The sequence below is a fragment of the Neovison vison genome, chromosome 6 (assembly GCF_020171115.1).
Source record: "Neovison vison isolate M4711 chromosome 6, ASM_NN_V1, whole genome shotgun sequence".
In the NCBI taxonomy this organism is placed as follows: domain Eukaryota; kingdom Metazoa; phylum Chordata; class Mammalia; order Carnivora; family Mustelidae; genus Neogale; species Neogale vison.
In genome coordinates, this window is record NC_058096.1 from 91,872,260 (window position 1) to 91,897,216 (window position 24,957).

Consider the following 24,957-nt stretch of genomic DNA (forward strand, 5'->3'; position numbering starts at 1 on the left):
TTTACATCATGAATTTCTCATTTAAAGAGATAGTTGATTTTGAGAATAGGTTTTTAATAAGCATCAAAAGTGAGTTAGCAACATCTTACCTTTGTTGACTATCCGCATCTGCTAACTCAACTTTGTAGGGCACTGGGTCTCCTGGTTCTTCAAATTCCTCTTCATAAGTCTTATTAAATACACGTAGTATAATATCAGTATATTCAATAAATGCATTATACATTAACCAGCTAACTAGTATGTAGTATTTAGAGAATTTTCTTCCTACAAATAATGTCATTAGCTTTCTGGCTATATGCCATAGAACATGAGTTCTAGAAGAACTAAACAAATACAACTATTTGTTGAGGGCATTTGCTGTGTCAGCCATTTTATCCCTACTATCACACCTAGAAATAACACTAACAGCTGTTTTATTACGTAACTACTAAGTGCCAAGTAGGCTAGTGACTGAAGTGTTTTTAGTCCTCTGAACAGCATGTTATTAAGCTTACTCTGTGCTTCAACAAAATAATGACAAGCACACACACATATATGCAAGCACATGTGTTTATTTATTCTATATCTTAAATTTACCCAGAAAAGAATTAAAATGTTTCTAGGCATACATGCAAAAAGAGCAGAAGTTATTAACCTAAAGAAGAAAGTGGTCCTTAAATAGATACTTCTTATCTTCTAGTCTTTTTCTATGAGAACCACAGGGAGAGAAATATTGAGGACAAGTTGTACATTCAGCTACCAGATAACTAGAAAGTCAGAAATGTGCTGACACATTAAATTTTGTCAAAACTTAAACCTTCCACAAAAACTCTACCCCTGATTGGCAAGAGCTCCTGTTGATTTTACTTTGTGTCTTCTAGAGGTTTGTATCCAAGTTATTATTATACTAAATCTCTTAAATCTTAGTACTATTTTTCCTTTAAATAGAAAATAATATTAGGTGGCGTTCAAGAAACAACATGTATACAAATTATATTAAATAGATATGATATTAGGAGACTAATTTTTGTTTAAAAAGACTGATAACAGAAAGACCTAAGCAAAACAAACACTAAACTACATTTATATAAGTTAAAAGTAGTACATTTCCCACACTACACACTTCCAAAAATGGCACAGTATCAGTACAGCTCAGAAATGTACTGCCTACACTAAAAATAATACTGTTTTACTCCTTTCAACATATTTAATTCAAACTCTTATAAATTTCCTTCCAAACAATGTTGAATTATGAGAAAAGTCTTCTTGAATATAATACATAGTTGTAATTACGTGTTTTGAAATTTCTTGTTAGGTAACAGAGTAGTCATTATGCACTTACATCATCCAGTTCAACTATTTTTAGAGATGGCTCAGGTCTCTCTATGTTTAGTTCTTCTACTGGCAGAAAAGGCGCTGGGTATTGTACTTTGGTCTCCTCAACTAGGATATAAGATTAGGAAATAATATCTTAAGAATATACTTCACCTGATAATTCCCCATCTTCAAATACTTGACTATGTTATACAGTCAACAATAAAAGAATAGTGTTCACTTGTGCATCTACACTAATATGTAAATGTTATCAATTTCCCCACCTCAAGTTAAAATACACATTTTCTTAACATTCAATGTTTAAATAAATAAAATGATATAATTAAGGCAAAGTAAATCTATGGAATGGGAAGAGGAGTGTGCTTGATTCTGATCTAGAGACAAAGGGTGCATAGTCCAACTGAAGATAATACAGTAATAAATAAATAAATAAATAAATGCCGATGCTGACTAATGCTTAGTGTGTAAAATTTGAAATGATAAATTAGAGAATATCAAATAAGTCTGAACTAACCATCACTATCTTCATCACTTTCATTCCGGGAACACTGTGCCTCACTCGCTGTTTTACATTGAGGTATGAATGTATCGGGTAGCATGTTTCGAAGTTGCTCCTGTGGAGTTCTACAAAACAAGAAAGAAGCAATTATAAGACTAAAATCTATTATGTAAAATTTTCCCAGATGAGATCTTGATTTATTTCACAAACAAGTGAGTATACAAAATTAATGATGAAAGCAAAGCTATGCCTCTAATTCACAGAAGTATGATTGTATAAGAGAATCTTAATCTACTAAAATAATTTTATAAATTAAATTACCATCACACAAGATTTTTCTTTTTTTTTTTCAAAATGTATTTATTTTTTGAGAGAGAGAGAAAGAGAGAGCACAAGCAGGGGAAGGGACACAGGGAGAAGGAGAAGCAGACTCCTTGCTGAGCAGGCAAATGGATATGGGGCTCGACCAGGACCTAACCCAAAGGCAGATACTTAACCAACTGAGCTACCCAGGAACCCCCACACAGGATTTCTCAATTGCATGTCCTACTATTATTCATTTAGAATGAAAATCAAAGTTATGATAGAAGTCAGCATTCTTGCAGAAGTCACATGGAGCCCATGAAACGTATTACACTATATAAAAAGCTAATTTATAGGGCACCTGAGTGACTCAGTGGGTTAAAGCCTCTGTCTTCAGCTCAGGTCATGATCCCAGGGTCCTGGGATCAAGCCCCGCATCGCACTCTCTGCTCAGTGGGGAGCTTGCTTCCTCCTCTCTCTCTGCCTGCCTCTCTGCCTACTTGTGATCTCTGAGTGTCAAATAAATAAATAAAATCTTTTTTTTTTTTAAGATTTTATTTTATTTATTTGAGAGAGAGAGACAGTGAGAGAGAGAATGAGCGAGGAGAAGGTCAGAGAGTGAAGCAGACTCCCCGTGGAGCTGGGAGCCTGATGTGGGACTCGATTCCGGGACTCCAGGATCACGCCCTGAGCCGGAGGCAGTCGTTCAACCAACTGCGCCACCCAGGCGTCCCAATAAATAAAATCTTTTTAAAAAAATAAAAAACTCAACCCACACGAAACAGGCAAACACATCAAAAAATGGGCAGAAGATATGAACAGACACTTCTCCAATCAAGACATACAAATGGCTATCAGACACATGAAAAAATGTTCATCATCATTAGCCCTCAGGGAGATTCAAATTAAAACCACATTGAGATATCACCTTACACCAGTTAGAATGGCCAAAATTAACAAAACAGGAAACAACATGTGTTGGAGAGGATGTGGAGAAAGGGGAACCCTCTTACACTGTTGGTGGGAATGAAAGTTGGTGCAGCCTCTTTGGAGAACAGTGTGGAGATTCCTCAAGAAATTAAAAATAGAGCTTCCCTATGACCCTGCAATTGCACTCCTGGGTATTTACCCCAAAGATACAGATGTCGTGAAAAGAAGGGCCATCTGTACCCCAATGTTTATAGCAGCAATGGCCACAGTCGCCAAACTATGGAAAGAACCAAGATGCCCTTCAACGGAAGAATGGATAAGGAAGATGTGGTCCATATACACTATGGAGTATTATGCCTCCATCAGAAAGGATGAATACCCAACTTTTGTAGCAACATGGACGGGACTGGAAGAGATTATGCTGAGTGAAATAAGTCAAGCAGAGAAAGTCAATTATCATATGGTTTCACTTATTTGTGGAGCATAACAAATAGCATGGAGGACAAGGGGCGTTAGAGAGGAGTAGGGAATTTGGGTAAATTGGAAGGGGAGGTGAACCATGAGAGACTATGGACTCTGAAAAACAATCTGAGGGGTTTGAAGTGGCGGGGGGGTGGGAGGTTGGGGTACCAGGTGGTGGGTATTATAGAGGGCACGGCTTGCATGGAGCACTGGGTGTGGTGAAAAAATAATGAATAATGTTTTTCTGAAAATAAATAAAGTGAAAAAAAAAAATAAAGTAAAAAAAAATAAAAATAAAAATAAAAAATAAATAATTAAAATATTTTTTTTTTAAAAAAAGCTAATTTATGGGGGCCCCTGGGTGACTCACTTGGTTAAGTGGCCAGCTCTTGGTTTCAGCTTAGATCATGATCTCAGGGTTCTGGGATCAAACCCTCCATCAGGCTCCATGCTTAGTGGGAAATCTGCTTTATCCCTTGCCCTCTCATGTTTCTCTCTCTCTCTCTCTCAAATAAATCTTTTCAAAAAACCCCTAATTTGGGCACCTGGGTGGCTCAGTGGGTTAAAGCCTCTGCCTTCAGCTCGGGTCATGATCTCAGGGTCCTGGGATCGAGTCCTGCATCGGGCTCTCTACTCAGCAGGGAGCCTGCTACCTCCTCTCTCTGCCTGCCTCTCTGCCTACTTGTGATCTCTGTCTGTCAAATAAATAAATAAAAATCTTAAAATAAAAAAACACCCTAATTTACAAATATGTGTTGTATCACAGCCTACGTAACATGTTGATAGGTACTAAGGGAACCTGAGCAGAGAGTGCGATGCGGGGCTTGATCCCAGGACCCTGGGATCATGACCTGAGCTGAAGACAGAGGCTTTAACCCACTTCTATACTTTCATCAAGCCAGTAGGATGATAAAATTTGCTCCCACAATGTGAATGCAGTATGTTCTGGCTGTCACATTTATCACCCAGTTAATGAGGTCTGATATGGCCCAACTCATCTAGAAGGCAACAAAACACAGGAATTCTCAGAGGTCAAGATTATGTATCTGATTCCAGAGGATATTCCCAAATTGTCAGGAAAGTGGTACTTTTCAATCAAGAATATAAGTAGCTACAGCCCTTCCAGACCATGCCAATTCATGGAGTCCTCATGTAAAAGTCAGGGCCCTCTAAATGATAATTCTGTGTAGCACTGATACAAAGCTTAAAATGTACCAACCAGGCTCTATTCAAACTAAGTTGGGCCATGAGAGACTGTGGACTCTGAAAAACAGTCTGAGGGGTTTGAAGTGGCGGGGGGGTGGGAGGTTGGGGTACCAGGTGGTGGGTATTATAGAGGGCACGGCTTGCATGGGTGTGGTGAAAAAATAATGAATACTGTTTTTCTGAAAATAAATAAATTGGAAAAAAAAACTAAGTTGGGGTATTAAATATTAATAGGTAATATTAAATAGGTACCAGTATTATCTTAATTTTGCAGATGAGAAAACTGAGGCACAAAGAAGTAAATCAAAGTATTCAAAGTCATTCAAGTAGTAAAAGCAGAAGAGGAATTTGAACCCAAGGAGTCCACCTCCCCAAATCAATGTTCTTAACCACTAACTTTATATAACCTTTCTCCTAATTTGCAAAGGCAATAAAATTTGATAATCTGGCAGTCTATGGCTAAGTGCATTTTCCTAATATATGTAATGTACATATCAGAACACTCCAAAATATTTATATTATTTAAATATTTATATTATTCAGCTTTGTGTCTTAACAAATTTGATGGGCATGACATCTTACATCTATAATTTAATTAAGTGATGGAAAATTTTAAAGAGTAAAGGTCAAAACAAACTGGCACCTGGCCACCAGAAACCTCTTTCCAGTCTGACACAAATATACTATAAAAAAAAAAAACCTCAATCACAAATGCACATGAATGTACAATTATCCAGGACTCCTTTTAAAGTAAAAATTTACCTTATTTAATGAGCAAAGCCCTGAACCAAATGCTTATAGACTCTAGACAACGGAATATTGGAACTATTGATTCTTTATTCTAGACTCAAAATTTTGAGGATAAAAAATGTGGATCAAATATTTTATGGGATTTGCCCATGAATAAACAACTAGGTAGTCAGTGACCTAGGTCTGTACTCTGGATACTGGGACCCTAGCACCAATTCTTATTTGAAAGATCATGCCACATAAATAAAGGGTAAGCATCTTTTTTTTTTAAAGATTTTATTTATTATTTATTTGACAGACAGAGATCACAAGTAGGCCGAGAAGCAGGCAGAGAGAGAGAGGAAAGCAGGCTCCCTGCTGAGCAGAGAGCCCGAAGCAGGACTCGATCCAAGCAAGGATACTAGGATCATGACCTGAGCTGAAGGCAGAGGCTTTAACCCACTGAGCCACCCAGGCGCCCCAAGGGTAAACATCTTTTAAAATAAGACTACCTCAAAAAATAAATAAATAAAATAAAATAAAATAAAATAAGACTACCTCACCAGATTTTCCTCAAAATTTGAACAGATATTTATCGAAGACTGACGAAATGACAGGTACACACTACTGAGTTTCATACGAAAAAAACTATTATGGGAATTACACTTTATAAGAAATATAGACAGCTTGGACAGCAGTTGTACAGGAATAATCAGAAGAGTATATGAATGAACTTAAATACCCTGCCACGTAAACCACAAGGGGATACAACTATAGACCTATGAAAATGACCACCACCAAACACACGAAAAAACAAGCAAACAACCCTGAAATTACCAGGCACTGGCAAAGATGGAGAGTGGCCAGAATTTACACATTGTGAGAAAGGACCCAAATTGTGCAGGTGCTTTGCAGAAATGGTCTGACAGTTTCTTATAAAGGTAAACATGCACTTACCATATGATCTCGCCATCCCAGTCTCAGGTATTTACCCAGGGAATTAAAAACTTACATTCAAACAAAAGCTTATTTGTAAATGTTTCTAACAGATTGGGTCATAATTGCCAAAAAACTAGAAATGTTCTTCAACAGATTAATGGATAAACCGTACATCAGGATGATGAAATTCTCCCCCAATTACGGGGAGTATTTTGATTCACTGAAGAACACAGATGACTCTTAAATGCATTTTGCTAAGTAAAGGACACAAAAGGCTACATATTGTGTGCTCTCATTTACATGACATTCAGAAAAAGGCAAGTTGCCACGTGTTGGGGAAGAAGGGTTAAATACAAAGGGGAAGCAAAAGGAAATTTGGGGCAATGGAACATGTGCTGTTTGGTACTATGGTGAACACTTGACTCCAGGCATTTGTAAAAACCCACAGAATCATATACGAGTTTATGCTCTTCAAATTTTAAAAAGTACTCAGCATTTGGACATAACCAAATGAATGGCAGAACTACTCTAAAGGAGGTGGGAAAGAAATGAGGGCCATGGCCTCAGCAACTTTGAAGGAAAAGATTTGGACTGTATACTGTGGGCTAAAGATAAAAAGCACTGCACACAAAAGTGTGAAGTAGTGTAATATATATATATATACATACACACACACATATATAGTGGTATACTATATACATATTTATATACATACACACAGGATGATAAAGGAATAAATATATAATAGATAATGAAAGCCAGGATTCTTACTGTAGGTGAAAGAAACTACAAATAAGCAAAGGGAGAATGTGATGCTGGTTTTGAGTCAGAGATATGAGTACACTCACGTTTACTTTAACAAATACTCAGGTAGATAGATACAAAAATAAATTTGGCTGTATGTTTATAGTAGGTAAGTATACCTACATATATTTCCTACATGTTCTCTGAGAAGACCTAGGCTCTGTGGTACCTTTGTAACCATGAGCATACCTATAATCCAGATCTTGGTTTCTGAATCAATTTAAAAAAAAAAAAGGAATCAAGATTATTTGGAAAAATTATTTCTGGCCTAGGGCACAGAAATGTATCTTGAGTGTCAGAAAAATAAAGAGATGTTACAAGCAAGTCAACCAACAAACAAAAAGAGATGAGACCACATTGAAAACAGAGAGGAGTCAAACTAAATCAGCTCTCAGTGGTCAAGATAAGAACCATTTGAGTCACAAAATAAATAACAATAGTATGGGATATTAATCCAAAAAATAAAACACATATCCAGGAGACTACACAAATAAACAGAATAAATAAATGGAAGGGGGAAGGAATATTCTTCCTTGAAGGATTCTAATTAGTAAATATAGAAGAAATGAAGGAAATAGAAAATCCCCAGATATTCTGCTTCTGGCAAAATCCACTGATATACTAATATTAGTAGTGGAAAGTTTAAGGAAAAACAGCATTTTATATCATCTCACGGTATCTCCCCTAAAACCTGTATTAGTTATTATGATGTGACTATGCCCCCTCCCAAAATTCATATGCTGACATACTAACATCAATATGATGGCACTAAGAGGTGGTTCTTTGGGAGGTAAGTTATGAAAGTACAGCCCCCACGTGGGACTGATGCCCTTATAGAAGAGGTCCAAAAGAGCAATGTAGGAACACAGCAAAAAGAGCCTATGAGCCACAAGGCAAGCTATCACTAGACTCTGATTCTGCCAGTATCTTTTTTTTTTAATTGGGTTTATTTATTTGTGAGAGAAAAAGAGAGAGAGTGGCATGCAGAGGGAGAAGCAAGCTCCCTACTGAGCAGGGAGCCCCATGTGGGACTGAATCCCAGGACCCTGGGATCATGACCTGAACCAAAGGCCAATACCTAGCCAACAACCACCAAGGTGTCCCTGAGTCTGCCAGTATCTTGATCTTGGACTTCCAACCTCCAGAACTCTGAGAAATAATGGTTGTTTATAAGGCACCTCAGTTTATGATATTCTGTTTCAACATCCCAAATGCACAAAGACAGAAATTGGTACCAGAAGTTGGATGCTGCTAAAAATGTAGAAGCAGCCTTGGAACTCATTGATGGGTAGAGGCTGAAAGAGGTTTAAAGTTCATACTGGAAAAAAAAAAAAACTATAGTGTTATGAAAGCACTTTAAAGACAATTTTGGTGAGGACTCAAAAAGAGGAGAACAGAGGAAAAGCCTCAGTCTCCCTAAGGAATACCTAAGGAATCCTGAACAAAGTGTCAGTAGAAATATGGATGGTTAAGTGCCATTTTACTGAGATACCAAATGGAAATAAGGAACATATTATTGGATACTAAAGGAAAGGCAATTTTCATTAATAAAGTAGCAAAGAACTTGGCAAAACTGTGTCTTTGTCCTGGTGTTTTATTTAAAGTAGAACTTATGAGTGATGAAATTAGTTCTGTGGCTGAGGCGATTTCTAAACAAAGTGTTGAAGAGGAGGCTTGGTTTCTCTTGACTGCTCATAGTAAAAAGTAAGAAGGAAGAAATGACTTAAAGACAGAATTATTAACCAAAATATAAGCAAACTTAAATATTTGGAATATTCTCAAAATATATATATTGAAAAAGAATGAGAGGGCCTATTCAGGCGAGAACAAGAAGTAAATGGCCAAAGGGCCATCTGAAATGGAGATTAATCAGGATCACCCAGATAGAAGTTGTGGCTTTTATCAGAAACAATGGAAAAATGACCTCCAAAGGCAATTCAAAAATCATCAGGGCTATCCCCCCAATTGCAGGCACAGAAAGCTCCAGGCCACACAGCCAAGAACACCTGTTGGGGCAATGCCCGGTGAAACTATGAGGGTAAGGAATCCCCTATAACCCCAACCTAGAAATGCCACATGATTTTAGCCCAAGGGAGCCACAAGATGTGACCCCACACAGGGCCATCATAGGAATGGGACCACCCAAAACCATGGAGGTAGAGACACCCAATGCCTTGGGAGCCCCAGCCCCAGCACAGCATAGCTATGGGGGCACTCCTTAGTGTGTCTGGAAGGCAGGACCCCCATTCTAGTGTGTCTGGAAGGTGGAACCTTCACCCCAATGGGCCTTGGAGTACATAACACCAATGAAGAGGATAATTCTCAAGACTTAAGGTTTTATAGAATTTGCCCTGTTGGATTTCAGACTTGCTTAGAACCTGCTACTCCTTTCTTATACCCTATTTCTCTTTTTTGGAATGGAAATATTTATCCCATGCCTGTCCCACCATTATATTTTAGAAGCACATAATGTGTTTGATTTCATAGGTGCACAGTTAGAAATTTGCCTCAGAATGAATCACACATTGAATCTTATCCATATCTGATTTAGATGTATTTAGATGAGACTTTGGACTTAAGTTGATACTAGAAGAAGTGAAAATTTAGGAGCTTTTAGGATGCAATGAATATATTTTGCATGTGAGAGGACTGATGAACCTTGTAGGGAGCAAGGCTGAGCTATGTTCAGAATGGTTCATATGTTGCAATCTTAACCCCAAAGTGATAATATTAGGATGTGGACCCTTTAGGGGTGATGGCTTCATGAGAACAGAGCTCTCATTAATGGATTAATGCCCTTACAAAAGAGACCTGAGAGCGCCCCCTAGCCATTCTGTCGCGGAAGGACACAGAGAAGGCTGCCATCCGTGAATCAAAAAGCTGGCTCCCTCCAGACACCGAATCTGCAGGCAACTTTTTCTTGGACTTTCCATCATTAAAAACTGAAATGCGAATGTTTGTGTTCAGAAGCTACCTGTTACTCTGTGTAACAGCCCAAAACTTTATTTACAAAGTGAAAAGAGTGAGTATGCAGTGGAGGAACTCGGTGAGCACCGCATTAACCATGGGCTCAAAGTTAACATGCTGGTATTAAGATATACTGACACTATAATTATGTGATACCACACACTAAGAAGGGCACATCCTCTCTGTGTTATCCTTCCTCAAAATGTACAACCTCAATCTAATTATGAAAAAAAAACAAAAACCAGACATATCCAAATTGAGTATATCCTATGAAACACCTGGAAAGTACTCTTGGAAAATGTCAGGGTCTGGAAAAAGAAGGAAAGACTAAGGAAGTGTAATGGATAAGGAGCTATTATTAAGAAAGAATAATAAAAAAAAAAAAAGGCAATGTGGTTCCTGAAGTGGAATAAGGATAACAATGGAAAAACTGGTGAAATCCAAATAAAGTCTGTAGTTTGATTAATAATATTGTATCAAAGTTAATTTCTTGGTTTTGACACATGCACTATGGTTATGTAAGATGTCGCCATTATGGAAAGCTGAAGGAATGATATGTGGGAAATGTTAATATTGTTTTACAACTCCTTGGTATGCCTTATTTCAAAATCTAAAAAAAAAATTAAATATGTCACATGAAAAACAATTAAAGGGGCATGGAAGTAGATAGTAACCTATCATCAAACAAAAGCCTCCAGGAAGATATGAGGGTTGACTTCAAAAATCCAAAGGAATGCCATGGAAAGGAAGAATTCAACTTGCTCTATACTGGCTTAACTGGTAGGGTTGAGACCATGTTTGGAAACCAGTCAGACACAAATTACAGCTCACTAGAAGATACGACAGCAGGCAGAAAGTTCCAAAGATGGAATGTGCCATCTCAGGGGAGAGTTTCATATGATTGAAGGTGAAGCAAGAGCTTGATGACCATTCCTCAGGTACCTTCAACATATTGGTACTCCAACACATTGGTCCTCAAAATGCAGTTCAGAGACCAGAATTACCCACACTAGTACCACCTGGGAGCTGTTAGAAATTCAGAAATGCAGAGTGTCAGGTCCCACCCAGACCTACTGAAGAAGAATCTGTACTTTACCAGTCTGCCAGTGATTCACAGGCACAATAAAGTGTGAGCAGCCCTGCTATACGAAAAAGTGAGACTTTAAAGGTACCTCCCAATATGGATCTTATTTGATCATAAAAATGTGAATGACTCTAGCATGTACTCAATCATAATTCTGGTCTGAGATTTAACAATTTAACTGTTGAACAATTGATGAAATGGCACATCTAATGACATAGCCTTTGAGTAAAATAACTGAATATTATTAATAAAGCTATACTATTAAAAGTCTAATTAACTTAAAAGTAGATTCTAAAAAGTAGAGCCTCAAAAGTTTATGCTAATGTAAAAAAATAAGAGTAATACCTTTTCAAAATAATGGTTCATTACACATTTTTGCTATCGTTCTTAAATTCTATACCATATTTGTACCTTTTTTTCACATACATATTTGCATTTCTCCTAGCAAACTCTAAATTAATGGTATATAACATACATAAATAAAATTTAAATTCTTATTAGAATAGAAGAAGCTTCACAGGGATTTAATATTGTTTTAAAATTATTTACGCAAATGTGAAGCACACATATATAATTGCTACAAAAAAGCATGTCACACAAGTCAGGAACATAAATAGCATTTATATTTCTTATTAATAATGCAAAGCTTCATAAAATACCTCCTGTGTTTTTTAAGCCATAACTTTTCCATATAGGATAGACTGTCTTCTTTAAATTCAATATTGAGTGGTTCTCTCCAAATTTTCAGATTAGTTTGTACTTCACTTTCTTCCAATGAGTCTATAAAAATAAATATAATGTACAAAATTAATGTAAACTAATTTATAAATTAAATCTCTCAAGATACAAAACTCACCATTTTTGAAGCAAATATGCTTTGTAGTCAATAGTTCTAGGCTTAATTAATGAAAAATGTTAACTATTAGTGATTTATTAAATGACTACAGTTTTCTTCAATAATCCCTTGAAATGAAAGAATCTTATGATTCATAAGGTTTTTAAAAGGAACCAATTCTTTTCAATGATAAATACGAACAGATTCATTATATATTCTATAAATGCGAAGACACATAAAGGTATGTATCATAGCCACTGACAATAATATTTACACATTATGGGAAACAGAAAATAAATAACTCAGAATGGCATCTGGAGGAGACAACTGTCTTCATGAATTTATATCTACATGGCAATTCACTTCCAGATGCTTAAGATATTTCTGAAGTACTACTAAATTAAAACCACTATTCAGAGATATTTAAAACTGATGGAGATTTCTGGGAAAGAAAGCAGTGTAAATCCAGAATTACCAGTATCTCCACCTTCTTGGATACTATCCCTCTCTCCAAACTGACCATAAGAGGAGGAGAAAAACTTCTGAAGAAGAAAGGGAAGCAGTAAGGAAGAGAAAAATTAGTTTTGAAGGCTGAAACTAGAGAACTAGTTCCAACTAGTTCCAACTTCATACCCCACAGCCTTTAAAGATTAGCTTCCAGAACAGCCAAATGCCAGCAATAGAAAGAACCAAAAGAATTCAAGTCACACTACCCATATTCTTCCCCTAAAAGTGGAGCTTTGTCGAAGAAAGCGATTGGAGGAAGCTCTGAGAAACACTCCAGAATGCACTAACCTGTGAGCAAAAGGAGATCCCTCCACTACGGGTCCTCCTTTGCAGTGCCAAACAAAATATGTCTTGATAGGAAATCTGAAACTAAAAATGAAGACTCACTTTTTTCTCTGACTAGGCATAAAGAGGAGCCACTCTGCTTGAGAGATAACTCCCAGATCTATCAGCTGATGAGGAGGAAGGGGATAAAGCATCTGGCCTGTGATTCACTCTTCTCCCATTACCAAGGGTACATCCCCTGGAAATAAAGTCAGTGGGTAACCTGAGTTAATCTGCTTGTGAATATGTTAATAACTGAACCTACTGGCAAATAGATTAGTGATATTAATGGAAGCAGACTCTTACCTGTTTAATGCATTTAAAAGGGTAGCCCTTGTTTAGAATTGCTTATAGAAAACAATTCTAGGACACATGGTTCTATGAAACATGTCTCTCTGAAAAGTGCCACATAAGCCTCATAACTTGGGTTTTAGTTTGATGGCATTTTTTCATGGGTCTCTGGCTACCTTTTGTGAGAGAATTTGTGTGAGATGCCCCAGTATTCATACTGATGGGATGGTGGGTGTTTTTCTCAATAGACAGTGCCAAATTCTTAAGGTAAACGTATGTTTTGATGTGTTGGAGTAGGTGTTGGAGGAACAGTCAGCCAGCCAGTGTAGCTGAAACAGAACAATCCAAAAGGAGAATAACAGGAGGTGAGATCACAGAGATGATAGACTTGAAATTACACTGAAACTTCTAGGCCACTGTAAGTATGTGCCTTTCACACTGAAGGAGACGAGACTTTGGAGTTCACTTAAAATGAAATGAAGTTAGAAATCAATAACAGAGGGGAACCAAGGTGGCTCAGCTGGTTAAACATCTGCCTTCAGCTCAGGTCATGATTCCAGGGTCCTGGGAACTAGTCCCACAAGTCATGCTCCATCTTCAGTGGGGAGTCTGCTTCTCCCTCTACCTCTCCCTTTGCCCCTCCCCCGGCTCATACTCTCTGTCAAATAAAAAATAAATATATTTTTTTAAAGTCAATAACAAATAACTAGAAAACTTGAAAATTCAAAGCATGTTACTAAGTTAAATGGCCAAGAAGCATATAAAAAATACTCAGTATCACTTGTAATGAGTTACACAATGTAAATATGTCATTTCATGTCTATCAGAGCAGCAAAAATTTTAAAATCTGATAAAACATTGGTGATAATGGGAGGTAACCAAACTGCTTATCTACTGGTGGGAGTATAAACTGATACAAATACTTTGGTAAATAATTCAGTTTTATCTAGTATAGTCAAAGACATATGCAGCCTATGATCCAATTATTCCACTCCCAGGAAAAGACATCCTAGAAACGTGTGCATGTGTACCAGGAGACCTATACAAAGATATTCATACCAGCATTGTTTATAATGGCAAAATAGGAATCAACCCCAAACCCATCAACATTTAAACAGGTAAATGGTGGTAATTTCCTATAACAGAAGAATATTAAGCAGTAAAAATGAATAAAATACAACTATGCACATCTTCGTGGGTAAAGTTTAGTAAATAATAGTGAGTGAAACAGGCTGCAAAAGAATATATATGCTAGCTTTCCACTTACATAATATTCAAATAATGCAAATTTAACATATTATTTAGAGATACACAAAATACAGTAAACTATAAGGAAATCTTTTTTAAATGAAAAATACAGAATCTAAGTTAGTGACAATCTCTTAGAGAGGAGGAAAGAAGAGAGAGAACAGGTGCTTACTGCTTTGTTTTTCTCCAGAATCTACACAAATTTTGTAAATGTTCTTTTCTATCTACTTAATATGTCAGGAAAAGAAAAATATTGACAAACATATACATATGGTACACCCACAGTCATATATACAATACTCTGGGGCAAGAAAAATCACATATCATATCAACAGAAATCCTCATCTTAATGATTTCTCTACAGCAATCACTGACACAGTATTTCTACATTTAAAAATTATTTTAAGGTAATTGTACCAGTACACAAAGAGCTAAGATGGTCATTATAACTTATTTTTACCATAGTGAGAATTAGAAGCAAAATATCCATCAATAAAATCCTGATTAAGTAAATCTTGGCATACAGAGTATTATGCAACAGTTATAAATGATGACATATAACTGTATTTATATGTAACGTTGTCCATGATAGAATCTAAGCAAAAAAGTCGCAAATAGCATTCATAGTGACACCCCATTTATACCTGTGCATGATGGTGCAACTGTGTCTATTGAAAAACGTACTACATGTTAACATTGATTAGATGGTTGAATTAGGTTATTCTCATTTTCTTCTTGGTTAAATTTTTGTAATAATAAAATCATGCAAAATAATCATTATGTTATTCTAATAATATAGTTATCACCACTATGAAAACCAGTTTTTTTCTTCTCTGATCTCATCTGATTTATCATATCTGTCCCTTTATTAAAGTCTTTTAAAGTAGACAATCAAAAGGTATTTGTATAGAAGACTTTTCCCGTTCAGAGCTAAAAAATAAAAAATACATCAAAATTTGAAATTTCAAATAAAAAACACACAAAATAACATAGTCAATGAGAATTATATTAAGATACATGCTACAAAGAGAGTATATAAATTAAATCTTGGAAGTATAATGAAACTGATGCAGCATGAACAAGGGTAGGGAAATATTTCAAAGAGAAAATTATTTAGAAAAAATTCCAGTTCTAATTGGAAAATGGTATGTGACACCTTGACATCAGGAATTATAAAAAATGTTTAAAAATGAATAAAAAAAAGAATAAAAATATAAAAAATGAATAATCAGGAGAATTCCTGCACTGGAAAAAAATGAAGTAAAAATAATAAATTGGATCTTGTCAATAAAGATACATGATTGAAATTCATTGTCTCACATTTTATTTTCAGTGAAAAACAACTGGATGTCTCTATAAGATTCTGAGAAATAAAATTAATTAATCAAACAGTTTAAGAAGTATGATATCTCTCAAAAGATTCTGGGAAACGTAAAACAGAAACAGAATGTGCCTCAGTCACCCAATCTTCAATGTCTAGAATATGGGTGCAAAAATTATCAAGGAAAAATAAAAATAAAAAATATTCCTTTGGGCAGGAGGGGAAAAAAGATAAATCAATTCTCCCCCTTAAGTTCATAGTGGTCCTTGAACTATATTTTTTCAAGACACATACAAAAAATTCTTTACTTCTCTATCTCACAGATCCTCTTGTTTTATATATAAATACAGTTCAATAAAGGAACAGTTGTCCTGAGAAAAATGTTCTGCCAGGAGTGGGGGAGCTGAAAGCATCCAATTCTGCATTCATTTGACAGTCTGAATTTACATAGGAAACAAACACAAATCTCCCCAGTGCTCAAGTCAGGGTTCTATAAATATTAAACCACTTACCCTTGGTTGTACAGTGAATGCTCCTTTGAGGAGTTACATTAAACTGTTATCCTAATGCTAACAGTTTTTAAACACTGCATTTTTATTCACAGAGAATGGAGATAAATAAGATAAATTCAGCTTTATTTTATAACATTCATTTGATAAAAGTAACTGTACCTGCTTTTGCTGCAGGTGAATTCTGTTTCTCGTTGTCATCTTGATGTCCAGTTCTCCATTGATTTAAAGTTTCCGGAAAGGACTGGGCAGAAGTTTCTTCATCAAATGACCCTTCCCAGAGGAGCCTATCTTTTGAATGTGAACACTCTGCTCTTTTTGTGGTTGGAACTTCTACCTAAACCAATTAAAAGTGCATCTAAGTGTGCTTTGTTAAAATTTCCCTATCTTAAAATATAAGTAGCATTAATTATTAGGCATTTTGAATCATACACTACTTTTTAACTTTAAAATGGAATTTTTTAAGTTGTACTTAAGCATATGCTTTACTGATTTCTTTAAAATAGTATGGACAATTAGAAATGGTCCCTTCAAAAATTATTAAAACTAGAGCCTGCATGACTGAGGATTTATCATCATGTTATTCACCAGTGTTCCCCATGGGGAGTGGCAATAGCCATGAACCTAATCCTCCTACTTCAACCTGCTATCAGCAAACTTCCCATGGCAGAGGGAGCAGGTTTTTTTTTTTTTTAATATGTGAATCTGATCATGTCATTCCTATATTCAAAACTTTCCAATGATTCTTTGAAACCCCCAGTTCCTAATAGGACCTACAAGGCTCTGCAGACCATGTACTTCCCTGACTTTTTACTCCACTTCCTTCAATTCCCCTCTTCATTCCCCTCTTCATTCATCAAGAATGTTCACATTCTTAGTGCTGAGCCCACAAAACACATTCTCACTCAAGGGCCCTGCACTAGCCGCATCCAGTACCTGGAGTGACCCTCCCTCCATATTTTCACATAGCCGTTCCACTCATTACAGTTGGTCTGTGTTCAAATGATGACCCTACAAATATAGCCCCTTTACCCCCACCTTCCATTCCCTTACCTGCTCTCTTTTTCTCTGAAAAACATCTCTGTGTTAATTTAGTCTACATGTTTGTTTGTTTATTGCCTGTCTCTCCCCATTAGAATGTAATGAGATCAGGGATTTTTTCTTTTTCTCAGTGCCAAGAGCACTGCCTGGCACAAAGTAGGTGCTCATTAAAAGTTAGTTGAAAGAATGAACAAATTAATTAATGCATATGAGGCATCGCATGCTTCTTGGCATAATGATAAGAGGAAAGGATGAATTCAGCACAAAATATAAGCTCACTGTGAATGCACAGAAGAAAATAAAGGTAGGATTTGGTAGTTATATACAGGATCAGAGAAAATGGCCAAATTAGGAAAATAAGGCAAAATAAAGTCCACACCAATGCTGAATTAGCATTGTGGATTTACCTACACTGATCAAATTGCTAAATCTCCATTGTGTATATTCTAGATACAAAAGTAGAGTTCTCTGTGTTCACCCCTTGATTACAAAATAAACAGGCAGACCATTAGAGTATAATTGAGAAAAGAGCATTAAATATGTGTCCAAATTTTTGAATATAAACAAAGGCATTTGGGAATCTTAAGTCACTGTGCCAGCTGCTGGCCGCAGAAACATGGGTTTAAAAGTCCACAACAGAAACAAGTGCAAGAAACAGGTTATTTAACTCAGATAAGCAGGAGTTCTACAGGTAAAAAGTGGTAGGGATGGTATTCCAGAGAGAGGGAACGGTATATATGCCAAAACATAGTGTCAAACAGCACAGTGGCATGGAGCCATTAGTAGTTTACACTGAAGTGGTAAAAAGTAGGATAAGAGAAAATATAATTTGTGTCCGATCATGAAGGATCGTGCTGCATAGAGAGGAAGTTAAACTTGCACATAATGGAAAATCAAAGTCACTGTAGACTTCTACATAGTAGTGTGGGAGAAAGAGAAATTAAGGAATAGTGAGTTTGGATGCAAAGAAACGAGTTAAAATACTACAGCTAATTGGTAATATCTATCAACATTATAAACACATGACATGTATATATACACAAACATGTATATATATATATATATATATATATATATATACATACACAAAGAATATTGCATATATATATGCAAAAATATTTTTCAAAATCACTCTTTATATTCTACTTTGAATTGACAAAAGATCAAAATAATGTAAATGCTGGTCAGTGGAAATTTTAAAATTTAAACTTATATTTTAAAGTCATTTTTGTCTAATAAATAGGGTGTTTTATAACCACTATATAGAATGAGAAGGCTATAGAATGTACTTATGTGAATATCAAAACATTTTATAAAAAGCATATTTGCAGAGCAGCGTTGAACATATTATTAGTTGTATAAAGAAATACATACATATAAAACTGGAATTATTATTGACTTCTAGAAAGGGAGAGAATGAAATCCAGGTTCCATGTAATGAACATTTTGTACTTCAAGCAAAAGCTAATTTCCATATTTGGAAGACCAATAAGGACAGAAGGACCCAAGTATTCAAGTGAGTTTTTAGACAGTAGCTGCATGAGACATGGTAACCAACTGGATGTGCAGAGGAAGAAGACAAAGGACTACAGAACATGATGGTTCTTGGCTCACCTGAAAAGCAAGAAGATAGGCTGTCATCAACAGTGACAGTGATAGGTTTTGGGAGAGAGGTAAATTTGGTTCGAAAGTACTGAGTTTTAGGGTCACCTGTGAGGCTCAGTTGGTAAGTGGCCAACTCTTGATTTGGGCTCAGGTCATGATCTCAGGGTCATGGAATCAAACCCTATGTTGGGCTCTACACTGGGCATGGAGTCTGCTTAAGATTTTCTTTCTCCCTCTCCCTTTGTCCTTCCCCCCCCTCCACTCACACTCTCTATCTCTTGAAAAAGGGAGGAAGGAAGGAAAGGAGGGACGGAGGAAAGGGAGGGAGGGTTGAAGGGAGGGAAAAGAGAAAGAAAAGAAGTGCCGAGTTTGTGGAAGGTATTTATAGGTATCCAGTAAACAATGTGAGTGCACATATGTATGTATGCTGCACAAATGAAGAAGCACTGGAAACTCAGTGCTTAATACAAAATGGTTTAAGCATGCAGTGATTCCAGCAGGTGTCCAGAGCAGCTCCTTTCCAACCAATGAGTCAGAGATATAAGAGATCTGCTTTTTATAGCTCTGTTTTTTGGAATACTTGGCTTCCTCACAGCAATGGCAGGATAGGAAAAATCAGAGGACTAGACATCAGCTTTCAAATGTTTGAGCCCGGAACTCTCTCATATGCCACTTCAAACTCAAAACCTAACATGACTTTACCCAATTCTGAAGGGAATAGGAAATTTGAAAGAGCATATGGAATTCAGTGGATAATATTCATTATCCTTCTAAGCCACATGGTATCCTTGCAAGATATGGTTTAATATCCCCACTTTCTAGAAGAAAGGTCACATTTTAACAAACTCACTCAGTGCTTCTGATGTTTATGTATTACAGCTAGAGAGCCACTGCTCTTTGGCACTGAGTACAGGTGCTCACCTAAGGGTTGATAGCAGTGATGTCCAACCAGAATACTTACACCACCATGACAGAGCAGTTGTTAAAATCACACCTGTGGACCCACCCAAAGAGAGGCAGAATTTGACCGTGTGTGTTCCTTTAATGGTTTTCCAGTTGGTTCTGATGTGCACTCCTGGATGAAACCACTGAATTAGTAGTTTTTAAGTTAGGAGGAGAAGTAGAGAGGGTCTATCTAGCATCAACAGTCACCTATGCGGACAAGAGGCAGCATTTATTGTAGGGATTAAAAGCAGAGGCAAAGGCATAAGCATTCTAGTAGGGCTAGTTACTAAGTTCCTCTCTGCCTTTGTCATCTGTTAAATAGAGTAATAAACAATGCAAAACTTACATGGTTGTTGTGATTGTTGGATAAGATAAGGCAATGAAAGGAGTAAGCACAATGCTTAGTGTTAGGTGTTTAACAAATGTTAGCTATTGATCTATCACTATTTTTAATGATTAGGTAAATTACATAAAAAGGCAGGCAGGAAGGAGAAACCCTTAATGCCACAGCCTCTGTGTAGCAGCTAAAAGCAAATAATTTGGAGTCATAAAGTCTAGGTTTATATCTAAGTTTAATTTATACCTCGGGCAATTTATAAAAACTGATCTTTGTCACTAGTTTCTCATCTGGAAAAAGTAGGGAAAAATTAAGAGAGGACAGAAAGAGATAATACATGTAAAATATGTAAGACCATGTCTGGCACAGAGTCCATTTTCAACACATCACTATTATGATAACGAGACCATAACTCATTCAGGGATTCTTCACAATCACCATTGACAGCTCTATTAGAAAGTGAAATCCATGTAAAAACATTGACTTTCCTGGACAATTCAAGCACAGTTTCTTTGCTGGAAAGAGGTCCTATACGCATAAAGCATGTTTTCTTCTTTGTTCCATAAGCATGGGTTAAGAACTCAAGAGACTGAAGTTCAAGCTTGACCCTGTCACCAAGTAAGAAGTTTGGTGACTGGCCATGTTTGTTACTATTTCTGAACTATAGTGGAAAGGTGAGTGGCATCTAAAAGGATGAGGATTAAAATATAGATCAAAAATCAAGGAAGCTTGTTTCTTGCTAAGGAATCATTACAACACGTCCATTACAAAATATAGACATGAACTGATGAAAGCTTATCTAGAACAACATGGGATCAGTAGTCAATCTGAATAATGACCAGAATTTGGTGTAAGTCCAATTTTAAATAACTGTAAAATTGCCCATCACCTAAAAACAAAAACAAAAACAAAACAAAACAAACTTGGCAAGTTTTTGTATTTTTAGCCTCTCTGAAATCCTAACTAAAATAAAATTGTTATAGTGCATTGTGGTTTTTTTTTTCATGTTTCTCCCAAATACTCATTCATTTCCTTAAATGGCCCCAATGACCAGAAAGCAACATGTCAAACAATCATTCATTAAAAAAAAAAAAAAGTCTTCAGTGGAATCAAAGAAGTCTCCTTAAAGAAAGGATTTTAACGGTCAAGATGTTTTTGAGTCTTAAAAAAATTCAAATATTAAATGTGATAGAATAACCTATGAAACTGTTTGCCTCTAGTTAAGTCTATGAGTGACAGTCTCCATGATCATGTATAACAGAAAATGTCTACTCTGTTTTCCTTAGCTTACCCCAGAGTGGCTCCCCTGTAGAAGAGATTTGGGCTTGTTCTCACTTTTATTAATTTCTTCTGCAGAATGATTATTCCCTTTGGGTTCATCTGGATTAACTTCCTTGATAAAACGATGGGCAGCATCCAACACATTGGATAACATTTGAGATTTCGCCTGTTAAAAAAGAAACGAAATAGGACTAAAAAGACTAATATGTCAGTTGAAGTAAATTAGATACATTAAATTACATTTTTATTATTCTATGATTACTAAAATCCAACACATTTTATTTAATATTTCAGAATACAAATTGACATTTATATCAACCAATATAATAGTGACAGCTGCCATCTACTGAGGAGATACTATCCCAAGTATCTTGAAAACATATCATTTAATCCTCAAGTCAACTCCACAGCATTACTATTTTTGTCTCTGTTTTAAGAATAAAGATATGAAAGCTCTGATAGTTTAAATAACTTAGGCCTGGTCACATGGCGAGTGGGTGGCAGAGCTGGGAAATGACCCCAGGTGTGTTTAATTCTGACTCACAGCCTTTCTACTATGTCAACCGCAAATAGATAGATGTGTTATTTTTGTACAACATAGCTAAAGAACTAAATATAGCTAATCTAGTAGGAGCCTGAATAAGCAGTAGTGAGTATCCCTTGGTGATAAAACATCTTTGGAAAGTATTAACTATTCAAAAGTGCACATCAGAAAGTGGCTCTGCCTGAAGGTTCCTAGTAAATTCCAAGTTGCTCCTCAATTAGTATCTTCGCCCATGAGCTTCACTAACCAGAAAGGATTTCCCTCCTTTACCATCTTCTTTGCCTGGCAGACTCCTACTCTTCCCTCTAGATTCATCCCAAATGACTCCCACAGGTCTAGGAACCTTTCTTTGTCCTCCTCACTCTGGCTGTGTGAGGTGCTCATCCTCTGTACCTTCTTCAGACCCAAAGTAGATCTCTAGTAACCCATACAATATTGACTGTACATTCCCTTTTGTTGTCTATCTATTCCATCATACCATATAAGTTCAAAGAAGAAAAAATCTTGTCTTCTTAAATCTTTCTATGGCTACCACATTGCCTGGCATATAACATATGGTAAAAATAAGGAGGGGGGGGGATAAGAACTGCAGAATTAAAATAAATGACTGAGAAAAAGACTTCAAAAACCTCTCCCCATGCCTTCAGTGTAGCTAAAAAGGAATAGGCAACTCCTGGAAAGTTCCTGTTCTCTGAGAGGTCTCCTGTCAGCAACTACTCTGATCTGCCCTAGGACTCTGCAGATTCTAGGTTGCATGTGACCTTGAACCAAACAAACTACAGGGTGAAACTCTCTGAAAACCTGTATTAGAAAGACAAACGATAGGTCGTACTCCTTTAGCAAATGTCCTCAAGACAGAGAGTAACTTCAGCAGGGATTAGAAATAATTATTTTGTACTTTCTCATGGAAATATTCCTATTTTTAAATTTTTATCTAGTTACCTATTTAAATGACTAAGATTATACTGAATCTTTCCAGTTATGACCTTTTACAGATCTGTTAAGATTCACTGCAAACTCATTCTAGAATAAACCAATGAAGATCAAATTATTTAGTGTTATTTCATGTTGAATTAATGGATTATCTACGAAAAATGACTAATGTGATATATGCACATTTATATATATATATTTAATGCACAGATATCAGTGATATTTGATCTAAATTTTCCCAGTCATCATCAAAAAGCCTATATAGACTTCTATAATCATTTTTAAAAGAAATTCAAGCCAATGGTAATGCTTTACCAAAACAAGTATTTTTTAAACAGAGTAATCCAATATAAGCCTGATTTTAAATTCCCTGGAGTAGAGATCTATTAATTTAAAAGGTGATTAGAAGGTCTACTTGTCATTTTACACATGCTTAAAAGTAGTAAAAACAACTATTAATTTTACAGGGATTTTCTTTCTTAGAACATCTTATATTTAAATATTATTTTTCTTAAAAATGTTTTTAATTTAAAAAATAAATACTACTTTTTTCAGTTGTAAATGTAAATACATTTTTCTTACTCTTAAAATAAGCATGCAAAGGAAGGGACAGATATTATGATCCCCATTACATAGACAAGGAAATTCAAACTCATAAAGCTTACGTCAAAGCCAAACGAATACAAAATATTGCAGCTTGAGTTAGAACCAAGATCTTCCTTCTCTCAGCCTAATTCCTTTACCCTACTGAATTACACTATTACAGATAATGTGTTTTATTTTTTTATTTCCTTAGAATTGAAATATATTAGATTTTATCTCCATAGATATGAACATTTTTCCTTCCTTTACAAAAAAATTGTAATTATGTATATAATTGCTGATGTGGGGATTACATTGTTTAGTTTCTGTTTCTAATTTATTCTGCTTATTTTCATGTTTGACTAAGCACTAGCAAATTGAAGGGAGAAACAGATTCTTTTACTTGTCTCATCTACTATCTGCAATGTCGGGTTGGGGAGGCATATGAACTTTGCAAAAACAAAATTTCCGAAAAACAAAATTAGACGTGTCTTAAGAGTAGAATTATAGAACACACTTAAAATATCTATCTCTTAATTAAGAGGTATAAGATTTAAGAAAATTATTAAGATTAGAAATTTACCACACTACTATAACATACTATTTTACATAACTTTTAAGTTCCTAGGTATGTGAAAAATATATCATTTATGTGTTAATGATTTGCAACTTCCTGTTCTCCAAATCCAATCTTCCACACTTATTCCAGAGAAGAATATATAATCTAGGTGGAGTTTATGATAGTTAACAGAACCTGAAAGGTATAATGAATATTACTTCTACTGGCAAGGTGGTAAGAAACTACCCCTTTTCCTGTTCAACAAGCCAGCTAGATGGATATATAGTTACCTTGGAAATAACATATCTAAGATGGTGGTGCTACACATTAAAGTCTCCAAATCAAGAGGGAGGGAGATGCTTAAAATGAGATGTCTTAGGAACATCCATGTTGAAATTTAGGTAAGTAAAAATTAAAACTTTTACTGCTTTAAGCTACTGAGATTTGGAGGTTCTTCTACTTCAGCAAGGATTCCACCAGTATATAGCCTCATATTTGGAACTACTCCTAACTGGGTATTCTGTTTCACTGGGACAGGGGGAATGCTTTAAATGTGTTTCCTATTAAAAACACACATGAACATATTACTTCTATGTCTTGCCAAAGTTTTCCTCTCTAATGGCTAGCTTTCCTATTATAATTCTGTTTATCATTTTAGGCCCAGATCAAGTATTATCCAGTTCCAATGTATCTTAATGGCATTATAAAAAATAGTTCAGAAGGGCAAATTATTTAATTTCTCTAAAATGAGTTTTCTTCTTCAACTAACTGCAGCAAAATTTATGTATTTTCTAAGTGCCCTTATAAATCCTTGCTCACATCAGTACTAGAGCTTTGTTCCTTAGTGTGCCATATATG

General features: G+C 35.8%; 1 protein-coding gene across 2 annotated transcripts in view; it reads right to left on the reverse strand.

The window, feature by feature from the left end:
• The window catches only part of ZBBX (zinc finger B-box domain containing), a 124,186-nt gene that overhangs the window by 40,962 nt on the left and 58,267 nt on the right, over window positions 1-24,957 (reverse strand). For both annotated transcript variants that reach the window (XM_044255099.1, XM_044255098.1), the window contains exons 7-12: window positions 21,492-21,647; window positions 16,435-16,609; window positions 11,897-12,017; window positions 1,829-1,938; window positions 1,322-1,422; window positions 90-169 (exon numbers count right to left, since the gene is read on the reverse strand). In XM_044255099.1, the coding sequence (XP_044111034.1) occupies window positions 90-169; window positions 1,322-1,422; window positions 1,829-1,938; window positions 11,897-12,017; window positions 16,435-16,609; window positions 21,492-21,647 (743 nt within the window). The remainder of the gene's footprint in view (window positions 1-89; window positions 170-1,321; window positions 1,423-1,828; window positions 1,939-11,896; window positions 12,018-16,434; window positions 16,610-21,491; window positions 21,648-24,957) is intronic.